This window comes from Nuphar pumila, chromosome 7 (assembly GCF_984573655.1).
Source record: "Nuphar pumila chromosome 7, dmNupPumi1.hap1.1, whole genome shotgun sequence".
Lineage (NCBI taxonomy): Eukaryota > Viridiplantae > Streptophyta > Magnoliopsida > Nymphaeales > Nymphaeaceae > Nuphar > Nuphar pumila.
In genome coordinates this window covers 94,358,668-94,371,790 of record NC_143255.1, presented here as the reverse complement: position 1 = coordinate 94,371,790, position 13,123 = coordinate 94,358,668, and the positions used below count along the sequence as shown (strand labels likewise).

The following is a 13,123-nucleotide window of genomic DNA, read 5'->3' as shown; positions in this document are numbered from 1 at the left end:
CTAATTTACTAGAGAAGCAACATTTTCTGAACCCTTCTTTTTGGAGAAGATCCCTCCTATGAATTGAATCAATGGCTTCTTCTTCTTCTTCTTCTTCTTCTTCTTCTTCTTTTTCAATGAAGAGCATGTATCATTCATGTGCACCTCTTCCCTCCACATTGAAGAAGGACCTATGCCTGAGCTCAGAACCTCACCAATAGAAGGTGGGGGTTCCACAAAACTGATATATGTCTTCCTTCTCTGCTCAAACTCTGCAACATCCTGCTTTGTTTCCTCGACGAATTCGATGTCTGTGATCTCTGTTTCCTCTGGTTGATGATCTTCTGATTCCTTGGCCTTGAAATTCTCGAGCTGTTTCTTTGTTTCCTCGAGCTCTTCGATAAAAGAGTTCAGGCTTTCAGACATGGCTTGAGTTTCTTCTCTTGATTTCTTCAGCTTCTGCTTCGTCTGCTCCAGCTCTGCTGCAATGAAGGATAATTTTGAAGACCCACTTCCAAACTCATTTGAGTTCACATTTATCTGAAAGAAGAGAACAGAGAATGGATTTTTGTGACTGAAGTATTTCAAGATGCCTAATCAAGTTGGTCAGGTGGATTGGCAGCTCCCGAGGGCAAGGGGTAAGCCCATGGGGTTTTACGCTGGCAGGACAGTGACTGTAAGTACGGCAGGCAAAGTCAGCCGCAGCTAGATCTCTGATACTGGGGTTGGTTTCTCGGTGTAAATATAAAAAAAAATAAAAGTTTGTCATTTTACATGGACCACCCACCCATACAAAATCCACTGTTAGTTTGGTCATCGTGGGCATTGCATGTTCAAAAACTTGGATGTTCTCTTACCACTAAAATTGCTGTGTGTTACCAACGGTGGCTCCTCGTGGTTGGTAGGAGCTGTCAGTGCACATCTCAGTGTGGTGGGACGTTGCAGGTTCAAAACCCAATGGTACATTGAATAACTGGTGGGTCTGCCTAACCCCAGCTTGCCTTTCAAAAAAAAAAATGCTATGTGATGCACAATGTGACCAAACTATGAAACTCCAATGTTTTTGTTGTTGATGGGGATCCTTAAGTGCGTTTGTGATGTTACGCAAGGTAAAATTAAACTTGGATTATATTGATTTTCAGGTCATCATGGTCTAGACAAAAATATATTGGAGCTTCCAAATCTAGTTAAACAAAATAATGATAAAGTAGTAACCAATTCCAGTCATGACATAGTGATCAGAAAAGTTTAAAACCGCAATTGAATTGATGTTAATTTCACATGAGATTGAATTTATTTATTTCTCCTGCTTGTATTAGCAAAATATGAAAAGATAAAATAAATTTAAAAATTTTATGAGGGTATAACTAAAAAATAAAAATCAAATTTTGCTAAAATCTGTTGTTGAGGATTTGCTGATAAAAACATATCATGAAGAATTTGTAATACTTTCGTTTAAGCAAAAAGTACCATAATATTTTCAAAATATTGTGATATTTTGTCAGTGCTAAAATCTCACTGACACTTTTTCACTATGTTTATAAGGTGTGTGCTTTGAAGGGCAAAGTTTCCTGATTTTAGGTGCATTATAGGAAGGTAAACGGTTTGGATTCGTATATGATGTAGCCAATACCATATTTGACTAATTGGATGTTGGCTAATTAAATAGATTCCAATGGCGAAAAGCTCATATCAGATCTGCTTTTTTACATGTAAATGGATTCAGATATCCATCAAATTAATTTGGATATTTGTCGGATCAGGTATCAAAAGTCAAAATCATATCTGCATCCTATTATAATCGGATATGATTTGGCTTTACCAAATACAACTAAACTGAATCTAATTTGGATGGATATGGGATAAAATCCAGTTCTGCATAAGATAAACAACCAATTTTGGAATAAGATTCCAGTCATTTAATCATCCATCTTGAAAAGAAAAATCTAAAGAGTACATAAAAAATCTAAAGAGAGAGAGAGAGAGAGAGAGAGAGACCTCTTTGATCTTGTTGGCATAGATTTCTCCTGCTAAGACTCTCTCCCCGAAGAGAAGGATGGCCTCCTTCACAGATTGGAAGGGGGCTCGTGTGTCAATCTCCACCCTGTTATCCATGATGGTGCAAGCTATGTTTCTTTACAGAAGGAAAGAGTTGGGCTGGTGGAGAGGAGGATGTGGGAATATGAATGCGAAAGTGTGTGTTGTTCTTATCATATAAGAGGTGATGTTTAGTAGTTAGTTAAGGGGTCGATAGTGAGAGAGAGAGATGTTTATTAATGCAAAATAATGAGCTTCGTTTCTTAACGTCCACTTCACCTGTGTGTTCTGTGAATTGAAGGTGAAGTTATAGGTTTGGCTTTGTCAAGAGGGAGACCCCAAATAGGTCACAAGGGGCCCACCCCCCCATTGGAAAATTACAAAACAATCCCTGGGCGCACTCTTCACTGAGTGTTGGTTAACAAATATACCATTTCAACTCGATAATAAAGGGGCGTCACGAGAATTCTTGAAACCTCTAGACAATATCCTAGGGGGTGTCAACGGGTCGGGTTTGGTTTGGATTCAGATGTAATTAGACCCAAATCTAATTTGAGTTGATGGTATCGGGTCTAGCCTCAGGTCTATCTGACCCACCATAAGAGAAACCATATTTGGATCCTATAAGAATTACATGAATTACCAGACCCGGTAAAATAATATTTTTTTATCATTTTTACATTGAAAATTTGTGGATCTTAATCGTAACTTTGGTCGAGCCCAAGTCTAGTATGAAATTTCACAAACCATATATGGCTCCATAGATTAATTAATCATATACCCTTCAGGTCTGACCCTAATTCTAATCAGGCCTTTTTGTGTATCACCAAACCCTGACCCTATAGGGTTTGGTACGGGTTGGGTTTGAGTCAAACCCGACCCATTGATGCCCCTAATCCAAGGCACTAGTTTAAGACTCTGACTCAATTTCATCATACCGATTTAGACCCCATTCTCATGAATAGTAAGTATGGCTTAATATTTGATGCTATTTCATTTAATGAGTGAGCCCTGCCACTTTTTTCTCATGGGAGTGTTCATTTCACCTTATGTGAGAAAGAGACCTCTTTCCATGAGAAAGAGGGTCTCTTTCATAAGGAAAGAGGCTGAAACAAACACAAACATATAGGAGGCCCGGATGCCAAACTGAGCATCTCGAACTTGTCTATATCAAAGAATGAATGGTTGAGGTAACTCAGGCACGGGAAGTTGGTCTTGATCTTCACATCAAAATATGACAAATTCCGCACCTGGATCAACAAATTGTATATCCCTTATCATCTTAAAACGACCCTTGTTCAATGATGTTAAAATCGGTTCACTAGGTAAATCAGTTTCTTATAAAAAATGAAAAAATCCAATCGATATCAACCTTTGCCATCAAATATTTTTTTTTATATTTACTCATAGAAACAGTCTTCAGAATCAGAGACCAAGCAGGGCTAGCTCTGCCTACTCACGATAGCTATCCTGACAACATAAAACTCTGTGGGCCTACCCCTTGACCCAGGGAGTTGTTATGCTTTGGCTTGCCCATGAGATTTGAGCCTACTCCACCTGCCTAGCGGCTTAGGCCTCATCTCACTATGCCAAACCTCTTTGGGGGCAGATCACAGGTGTCATTTGAAAATAAAAAAAATATTGAAAACAAATGATTTTTTAAACCCTTTAAAAGAATATTAAGAAACCAAATTGAATCTGCGTTTTTAAATTTATTATTGGACATGCCAATGTGTGGGCAAAGAGACGATGCATTAAATATTTGGAGGTAGGAAAAATTTTCAGGGTGTTTGAGTTTTAAAGAGTGCCCCCTTTTTCCTATCTCAGAATGAGAAAATTCTTCTTTTGACAAGCCACAGATTCATGCCAATGTGTGGGCAAAGAGGCGATGCATAAAATATTTGGAGGTAGGAAAAATTTTCAAGGCTGTTTTGAGAGGAAAAGAGTGCCCCTTTTTCTTAGCTCAGAATTAGAAATTTCTTCTTTTGACAGGCAACAGAGGTTGGTGGTTCACCTATGGATTGTGCAACAAACTAGGTAACCGCCTTAGGACGTTGGCAAGTCAAATCATGATTGTGAAATAAATGATGAGGATGGTCTTGGCAAGTTAGAGGATACCATGACATTCCTGTTATTTAAATTTTTTTAGTAATAAGGTTACACCCTACATCATAAGGACACAACACTTGTAGAGAGTCTTCTAGACATGAATGTACAACTTGTCCAGAGCGGATCAAGTGATAGGAAAAGTGATTTAGCATCTTCATCATCCACAATGTATGGTCCTTGTGGGATGAAGCAATGAATGGTGTGTTGGTGTTCATAGAAACTAGAACCTTAATATAAAAAGCAAGAATACATGCCATTAAAAGAGCGAGCGTTGGTGCACGGTGCAGGTGCACGGCGTTCTTCTTAGCCTATCGACGCTCACAATGAGCTCAGGTTGTCAAGTCGATAATGAGGGTCCTGAACACAAATGAGAGAAAGAAGACACCTTGGTTGTTCTCATTAAGCAATGAGATCCCTTTTTTATAGTCGGAGTTTAAATATACATAATATTTAAAATGTATATGAACCCTTCACCTGCCATATTAAATGTAAACTTTTAGCTTAGCCTCTTCCTACTAACTTTTCACTAAAGCCTTCATTAGTGTGTCGGTGTCAAATCGAGTTACTAGGGTTGGACCAAATTTGAAATGTCCAACATGGTGAAAATGTGAAATCAGTATGTTAAAGTGGTTTGACAGATAACCTGATCTACTCTCACTTTTCAGAGAAAAGGTGGGGACAAAAGGACACGGATTTGTTATTGACAAAAATAGTGTTTTGATATTTTAATATATAAAATTATATTTATTACTGATTTTTTAAAATCGTTAAATTGATATGAAACATATAGTTTGAACGTGACATCATATATTATGTGTTGTGACTCGTGTCCATAGACAGAGAATAACCTCAAGTTGGCTCTGCATCACTCAGCTGAGACCGAAAAGGACTTCAACAAAATGGCAGGTACCATGTCAAATTGTCACGAATTGGAAGGCTCTACCATCCAAAGCTCAAATTATTGAATGTGGTTTCTTGACTTGAGTTTTGTTGAAATTATAATTCAAACCCTATATATTGTCTTATTGATGCTGCGCATATTGATATCATCATTGGCACTCTTCCTTCAAAAAAATTCTTCTTTGCTCTTGACCAGCCTACATGAGCCGAGCTGAGCTCACCACCCCTCGTTTGCACTTAGCTAGGTCAACTTTATGAGCAGCTCATCCATTAAAGATTTTAGCCAATTCTTCATTTTTCTTTCTTGTTTGTATGCCTTCCTAATGTAAACTTGATCTGAGGTGACAAGAAAATCTACCTCTACCGTCTACTCCCTACGCAGGAAATAACAGAAATTAGGAAAGTAATTGAATGAGTGAAAACAATAATTAGAAATAAAGGAAATTAACATTCCAATTCAACTATGATTTGACTCTCACCCTTCTCGTCTATAAATATATGAGAATTGTAATCCTATCAAAATAGAAACTTTCTAATTTTTAGAAAGGCAACCTGGGGTTAGGCAGACACACTCACCAGTTATTATTCAATCTACCACTCGGGTTTTGAACCTTCAACGTCCCATCACAGGGAGACGTGCACTGACAGCTCCTACCAACCATGGGGGAGCCCCCCTGCTATTTGATATCATTAAATTAAGCAATTTGATAACCCTAAATTAACCAAGTTTCCCATCTTGATACATTATTTAATTAGATATGGATCTAATATAGATCCAATATTCAAATACAAGCTAGAAAATCCTAGAGAGATTCAAACCCTAAACCCATCAATTATGATCATCCTGATATCCCATTCGACCTTTAATTGATCATTTCTTTTTTTCTGTTTCTAGATAGTTAGAAAAAAAAACCATCCATTTTTTTATTTGCCAAAATATACAATCAGATGAGAGCGGATCCTGTCAAATGTTGGGTGAGATTAGCAATCACACCCAGCATTCACAACCACAAACCCCACCCCTTTGTGGGTCCTACTTGTACTGAGCTACAGTACAAAGGGGTGAGATTTGTGGTTGTAAACGTTGGGTGAGATTGCCGCTCAGATGATGTGTGTCCTACTCGTAGTGTTTGTCAACATAAAACCTCGACTAGGAGTCTCAACCGGTTGGGTTTGGTTTGGTTTAGATTAAGGTGGAACTAGACATGGACCAGATTTTTGGGTATGGTATTGAGTGCGGACCTGAGTCTAATCGGGTCTACTATATGAAAAACTATACCCAGACCCAATAAGAACTACATGAACAAAACCAAAGTCATACTGGGTAAAACCATACTTTTATCATTTTTACATTAAAAAATTGCAGGTCTTAATCAAGGTCTGGTATAAAATTTCACAAACTATACCCAGGTCCATGTATTAGTCGGACCTTTGAGTTCGGACCCGAGTCTTAATCGGGTCTTATTATTTATCAGGGTTTGGTTCGGATCGGGGGGTCCGGTAAATCTGGCCCATAGACACCCCTACTGTCAACCATGTCACAAAACACATTGGACAAGAACGCACGATGCGGGTTTAAAACTAAATTTTTGATCTTTTAATATTAAAATATATATTTTATTAAAATAAAACTTTAAAATAATAAAATATTATCCATACTCATAGAGTCATAGGTATCGGTGTTTACGTGTCCGCTCGTGTCGCAAGAGACATACTACCAAAATGGCATGTCCTTGTGACATAAGGCATCGATATTTATTCTTGAAACACTAACAACGTCGAGATATCACTTGAAAATGATGGAACGAGTTGGGTAGCTTTTCATAGCTTGACAAATCAGCCACAAAGATAGGTAGACAATCTGAATACCTTCCCCCCCCCCCCCCCAAAAAAAAAGAACATAAAAACAGGAAAAAAATAAAATAAAAATTTAACCTAATAAATGCAAAAAAAGTGAAAATGAAATGTCCTCACCCTCTCATCTCTCTCTCTCTCTCTCTCTATATATATATATATATACACACAGAAGGAAAAAATTAAAAAAGAATCTTCTAAAAAAAAGGAAAAAAATAAAAATAAACGCAATAAATGCGAAAAGTAATTGAAATCTCTCTCGCTCGGTCTCACTGCGATCCCAAGGGAAGTGTGTGAGCTGTCTCTGCCAGCGCCATTGAAGCAGCGGCCCCTGTTTGGCCAAACGAAACGAAGGAGTGATGGCCACCGCTGCCGCAGTGCTCCCGGCGGCACTGGTCTCGCCGGGACGACGGAGGGGCCGAGCGGCGTTCCGGTGTGCCGTGCGATCCGGCGGCGGTTCTCCGGCTCTCCCCATGCTCGACCACTTCCGGAGGGGCTGCGCCACCCCTCTTCCCCTCCTCCGCAGCGTCGCCGGAGCCATGGCCGGCGATATGCGCGCGGGACTCGCCGCCGAAGCCGGGAGCAACCTCCCCATGATCCTCAGCTACGTCGACTCCCTTCCCACCGGGTATGCAACCCCTACTACCATCATCAAGATCCTCAATTTCATGGTTTTTTTCCCTTTTTGTTTTTTTTTGGTGGGTGGGGGGGGGGGGGCATTGTCAAAATGGCCATTGGAAGTTGGAATTTTGTTTGGTTTATTTTAACGTGAGAATTTACAGATTTCGGTTCCTTTCTCACTCACTCTCTCTTTTTAATATTTCTGTTCTTTTTTATTGCAACCAATGATCAATCTGCACTACCAACATCACCTTCAAGATCCTTGATTTCTTCCTTTTTGAAATGGTGGTTGGAAGTTGGAATTATGTTCAGTTTGGTTTCGAGTAAAAAATTACGATTTTTGTTGTTGTTGGGATCAATGTGCCCCACCATCAGGATCCTTGATTTCTTTGTTCTTTTTTCGAATTTTTCAAATGGAGACTGGAAGTTGGTGCTTTGTTTAGTTTAGTTTGGAGATGGAATTTACGAATTTAGTTTGTGCTCTCCTTTTAATTTTGATATTTTTTTTGGGGATCGATCTATAAAGCCTTTTGAATGTTGTGCAGGTTGTCTTGAGATTTATTTTCTGAGCATGGTTGATCTTTTCTGCTCTTTTTTATTCATGGGAGTGATTGGAGGCAATCACTTATTGAAGAATAACTATAAGTTGGGATATTGAATTGTGGAGAAGAATGCATTATCCCAATCAATCCTGCTTTTCTAGATAAGTAGGGCCATGCAGACAAATCCAAAGACTTTTACCCCATCTTTCTGCCTTTATAGAATTGTTGATCTGATAAGAAACAAGTATTCAGCTTTAGTTGCTTGCAGTGGGAATTCTCAAACTTTATATTGTGGTTGGTTGTGTGATTTTCGGGTAGCGGTATGCTAGATTCCTGGTTCGGGGTATTCAAAGGACTGATATTATGCAAAATTGGATTATTTGTCTGAGATGGATTCTACATCTTTAGTGTTCATAGACGCATTCAAAAGGAAAGGATGGAGAACCTTAGACAAAATGCTGGTCGTATGTAGATGGTACCAAGCCTATTGCTGATGGTCTATGTCACATAGTTATGGTGCTAGTACACAGAAATTTCTAGAAAGATGGGTACATGATTATACGTATATGCACATGAAAAATTGCACAATTTTGCTCCATTTTACAAAATGCTCTAAATATGAAGTTATAGACTGTCAAATACGAATTAAAAATCTAAAGCATGTCAAAGGCGTAAAGGTAACTAATGAATAGTTATGGGCGAATGTATAGTTAACAGTAGATAATTTTTTATGTATAGACTGCATATTTCTTGGATCATGAGATGGATAAAGTTAAGTTTGAAACCCAGTTTAACCATTCACCGGAGTACCCATTGCCAGTATGGGTATGACACTGGTAGATGGGCTCGGTAGAAGCACCAATGTTACATAGCTGATGGTCGTTCTTTTTTAGAATGAACACCCTTGGTCTGAGGGAAGTCGGTTCTTTGATTGGACACAGTTTTTTTTACCTTTCTACTTGGTCAAATCTCATGGCTCTATTGCTTTGGATGCATTAGATAGAACGAAGTGGTGAAATATGCACTACCAATGCCAATCCCATGTTGTGACAAGGCGGATAACAATGGTTGATTCATGAAGTTAATTGGTTTTAGTTTTTTCATTGGCTTCTGATGCTGCACGGAATTCGCGATTTTCACTTACAACTTTGATCATTTCGTTAAGTGATTGGTTTTCATTTTATGCATGCTTACATCACACTCTTGATCTTGATATTGTTTGTTCTTAGGAAAGTATGGGAAATACCCCTCATGACTAGCAATATTACTCATTTTCCTTTTTCATTTATTACTTTTCAGTATTTCACCTCGCTTCCTTTGAGTTTGATGTTGCAATTCATGGCAATTCAAGCATCAATTCAGGACTTGGTTTAGCAGATTTGTTCATTTTAATCTTAGCTCATTCAATTTCCTTTGCTTTAATTGTGTCATTTCTTGGTTTTTGAAAGTAATGAGCAGGGTGTGTATTATGCTTTGGATCTTGGTGGTACAAACTTTCGAGTTCTGCGGGTGCAACTGGGAGGGAAGGATGACAGAGTCGTCAGTACAGAGTTTGAGCAAGTTTCCATTCCTCAGGAACTGATGTTTGGTACCACCGAGGTTCAATATTGTTCCTTTTCTTTTGATTTGTGTACTTCCATACACCAAATATTTGTGTAGTCCTTTTTTCTTCTTCTTCTTCCTCTTCCTCATGGAGTTCATATGTACATTTAAGCAGGAATTGTTTGATTTCATTGCCTCAGTGCTTGGGAGATTTGTTGAAACAGAAGGTGAGAGGTTTCACCTGTCTCCTGGGAGGAAAAGGGAGATTGGTTTCACATTTTCTTTTCCTGTGAAGCAGACCTCCATTGATTCTGGCATTTTAATAAAGTGGACCAAAGGTTTTGCTGTCTCTGGAACAGTGAGTAGTCAAGTTTCTTTTTACAAACCAACTTTACATGGCATCTAGGATGTAATGTTGTACTCATCATAATGGAGATGATGTGCTCCTAAAGAACATATTTTTTTAATGTGTTCTAGATATATTTGTAGGAAATTTCTTTTTATCATGAAACTGCTGGAATGGAACTGTTCTGGGAACTCATTCGGTGAATGATTTTCAGGAAAAATTAACATGGTGGTATAGTCTGCACTTTGCCACTTAACACATCCTGGAATCTAGAGTCACTAGGAAATTGATTGGATAGATTTGCAGAATGACTTGGCCAAGCTTGTTTTGGGGCAGACTTATGCAGGTAGGAAAATTTGTTAACTTGAGAAGTTATACCACTCAAGAAACAGACTGGTCTTGACTTGCTCAACTTTCCATATCATCATAGGTTTGCGTCTTAGAATTTCCCATAGAAACTGGATGCAAAATGAGCTAGGTTGTCCCTTTACTTTTGCTAATAGGAACAATTTGTTTAGTTGCATGACTAGGCAACAGTTACTTAGGTTATTTATAAGTTAGGACCTATGTCACACGGACTCTTCTAACAGGGCACCGCACCCGCGTTGCACCCGCACCCAGGCGGGTGCGACACTTGGACACAACTTCCTTTGTGTTAGGTGAAGTCAACCACACTGAAGTCCATTTCTATCCAAAAGTAGATTCAGTTAACCCTAATCAAGTCCATTTTTATCTATATTATATATATATATACATACACAAATACACAGTGTTAACTTAAAACTGTTAAAAATTATATATATATATATATATATATATATATATATATATATATATATATATATATATATATATATATATATATATATATATATATATATATATATATATATATATATATATCCTCCCCGCACCCCTGCACCCAAGTTTTTTTAAAGTGCCGCATCCGCACCCTCACCTATGTGACATAGGTTAGGACTAACGGAAATTGATGATGGCTCGATGCTATATTTCAGTTTTTGAACTACTATTTTTCAAAACTTCATCTCTTCTATTTCATTATCTAGGAAGTTTCTTGACCATTGGAAACAAATACAAGGATTTTGTTTTCAACCCAACACAAGTTTATGTTTTAACTATTGTATTATCTTTAGTATGCTTCCTTATTATAGAGTTTGGATTATTAACAATGGGCTGTCCTATTGACAGGCAGGGAAGGATGTAGTTGCTTGTTTGAATCAAGCTTTGGAAAGGAAAGGTCTAGATATGAGAGTCTCTGCACTGGTAGGTTTTCCAGGTTGCACCTTTGGGTTTATAATGTTCATATTACTTTCTCTCGCAAAGTTATTTCAAGTAAGAGTTCATGTGATTACTTCAAAAGTGTTTTTTTTTTCATAACTTTTTTTAAGGTGCATTAACATAATGTTCTCCCTTACAAGGGAGAATAAATGCATTGTTTATAGCTTCAGTACTACATTTTCTACGCAATTGATTTGTGTAGCACATATATTCTGTTTCTGCTTGATAGGTTAACGATACTGTGGGGACTTTAGCTGGTGCACGCTATTGGGATGATGATGTGATGGTCGCTGTAATTTTAGGGACTGGAACAAATGCATGTTATGTTGAGCGTGTTGATGCCATTCCAAAACTAAATGGTGTTCTACCTGCATCTGGGAAAATGGTTGGTAATGGACTGTGTTAGTTCTCTATATGCATAGGTAGATTTCTGTATGATACTAAATTGAGTGTTGGTCCCTCTCAACCAACCATAATTAACTGCAAAAGAGTTGGTGTCTATATATAGATAATCAACACTGAATGGGGAGCATTTTCAAATGGTCTTCCTTTAACCGAGTATGACAAAGCTCTTGATGCTGCAAGCATAAACCCTGGTGAGCAGGTTAGTGCACATGTTCGTCGTAGTTATCCATTAAACAAAGATATTGTCAGAACTCACAACATGACTCCATTTTGTGCAAACAGCAATTTGTAATTTCTCAGCAAAGTCACCAAGTTTTGGTATTAGTATAGCCAGCCATTCTTGATTTAGGTTCCATAGTTTTTACTCCTCGATGTTTATGTTTACATGGGTTAGATATTTGAGAAGACAATCTCGGGCATGTACCTGGGAGAAATTGCAAGACGAGTTCTGCATAAGATGGCTGAAACAGGTGGTCTGTTTGGGGATTCTGTTCCAGACAAGCTTTCTGCACCTTTTACATTAAGGCAAGTTGTACTCTGTCATTGTGTGTTAGAGCCAGCCTTGTGCGCTATACATTTTTTATGCTCATTTGATGGTTGATTTATTCTTATATAGTTGTTTGTCACCACATTATATGCTTCTAGAAACATGCAAGCTGCAACCCTCATGGCCGTGTGTGTCTCTCTTTCAGGACACCTGACCTCTGTGCCATGCAGCAGGATGCCTCACCTGATCTGGAAGAAGTTGGTTCGATCTTGAATGATGTTGGGGTAATCTGAGCTCCATAATTTGCTTCTTAATCTGAAACTTGGGTAACTTGATCGAAATCTCAGTGAGTTTTGGTCTAGAGACACGAGAGACTTGCAACTTGACCGAGTTAGCCGAGTTACACAGTCTTGTAACCGACCTGAAAAAAAAAACGCAAGTCTGAACTCAACTCACTGTCCTCTTGATTATGTGAGAACATCCTATCTGATGAGAACTAAACAATTAAAATGTGGCTTACAGGTTACTGATTGCTCATTAAGTGCGAGAAAGATTGTTGTGGAAGTGTGCGACACCATTGTGAAGCGCGGTGGGCGGTTGGCTGGTGCAGGCATTGTCGGGGTCCTGCAGAAAATGGAAGAAGATTCAAAAGGCTTAATTTTTGGCAAGAGAACTGTTGTAGCGATGGATGGAGGCCTGTATGAGCATTATCCTCAGTATCAAAAGTACATCCAGGAAGCTGTCTCCGAGTTGCTTGGACCAGATATGTCAAGGCATGTGTTTATAGAACATTCCAAGGATGGCTCTGGAATTGGTGCAGCACTCTTAGCAGCTGCAAACTCAAAGTACGTGTAGTAGTTGTTGGAGCAGTGCCTAATTGAGCTTGCTCTTTTGCATTCCTTTTTGTTTTTCGCCACTCAAAAGCATCAAGAGCTGCTTGCATACTATTGAAGTATAACAAAGAAGTATTAGATGGGGAATAAAAATTGTTGTGTTTCTGAA

General features: G+C 38.5%; 2 protein-coding genes across 2 annotated transcripts; one reads left to right on the top strand and one right to left on the bottom strand.

Annotated features, from left to right (window-relative positions):
• LOC149832515 (WEB family protein At1g75720-like) lies at positions 1–2,094 on the bottom strand. Its single transcript, XM_090013259.1, has 2 exons — positions 1,978–2,094; positions 1–519 (listed from the first exon to the last, which is right to left on the bottom strand). Exons 1-2 carry the CDS (start codon positions 2,092–2,094, stop codon positions 1–3), a joined length of 636 nt encoding a protein of 211 aa, XP_089869385.1.
• Positions 2,095–7,117: 5,023 nt separating this feature from the next.
• LOC149832514 (hexokinase-2, chloroplastic-like) lies at positions 7,118–13,123 on the top strand. Its single transcript, XM_090014551.1, has 9 exons — positions 7,118–7,507; positions 9,491–9,641; positions 9,760–9,942; positions 11,140–11,214; positions 11,459–11,614; positions 11,738–11,833; positions 12,029–12,159; positions 12,327–12,405; positions 12,644–13,123. The coding sequence occupies exons 1-9, from the start codon at positions 7,239–7,241 to the stop codon at positions 12,974–12,976; spliced, it is 1,473 nt and encodes a 490-aa protein (XP_089870677.1). The 5' UTR covers positions 7,118–7,238; the 3' UTR covers positions 12,977–13,123.

Bases quoted from the DNA above. Each gene is read 5' to 3' on its own strand.
- LOC149832515 (XM_090013259.1), bottom strand. From the start codon at position 2,094: ATGGATAACAGGGTGGAGATTGACACACGAGCCCCCTTCCAATCTGTG. The intron at 520-1,977 runs GTCTCTCTCTCT...CTCTTCTTTCAG, and splicing joins ATGCCAACAAGATCAAAGAG to ATAAATGTGAACTCAAATGA.
- LOC149832514 (XM_090014551.1), top strand. From the start codon at position 7,239: ATGGCCACCGCTGCCGCAGTGCTCCCGGCGGCACTGGTCTCGCCGGGA. The intron at 9,943-11,139 runs GTGAGTAGTCAA...TCCTATTGACAG, and splicing joins GTTTTGCTGTCTCTGGAACA to GCAGGGAAGGATGTAGTTGC. The intron at 11,215-11,458 runs GTAGGTTTTCCA...TCTGCTTGATAG, and splicing joins ATATGAGAGTCTCTGCACTG to GTTAACGATACTGTGGGGAC.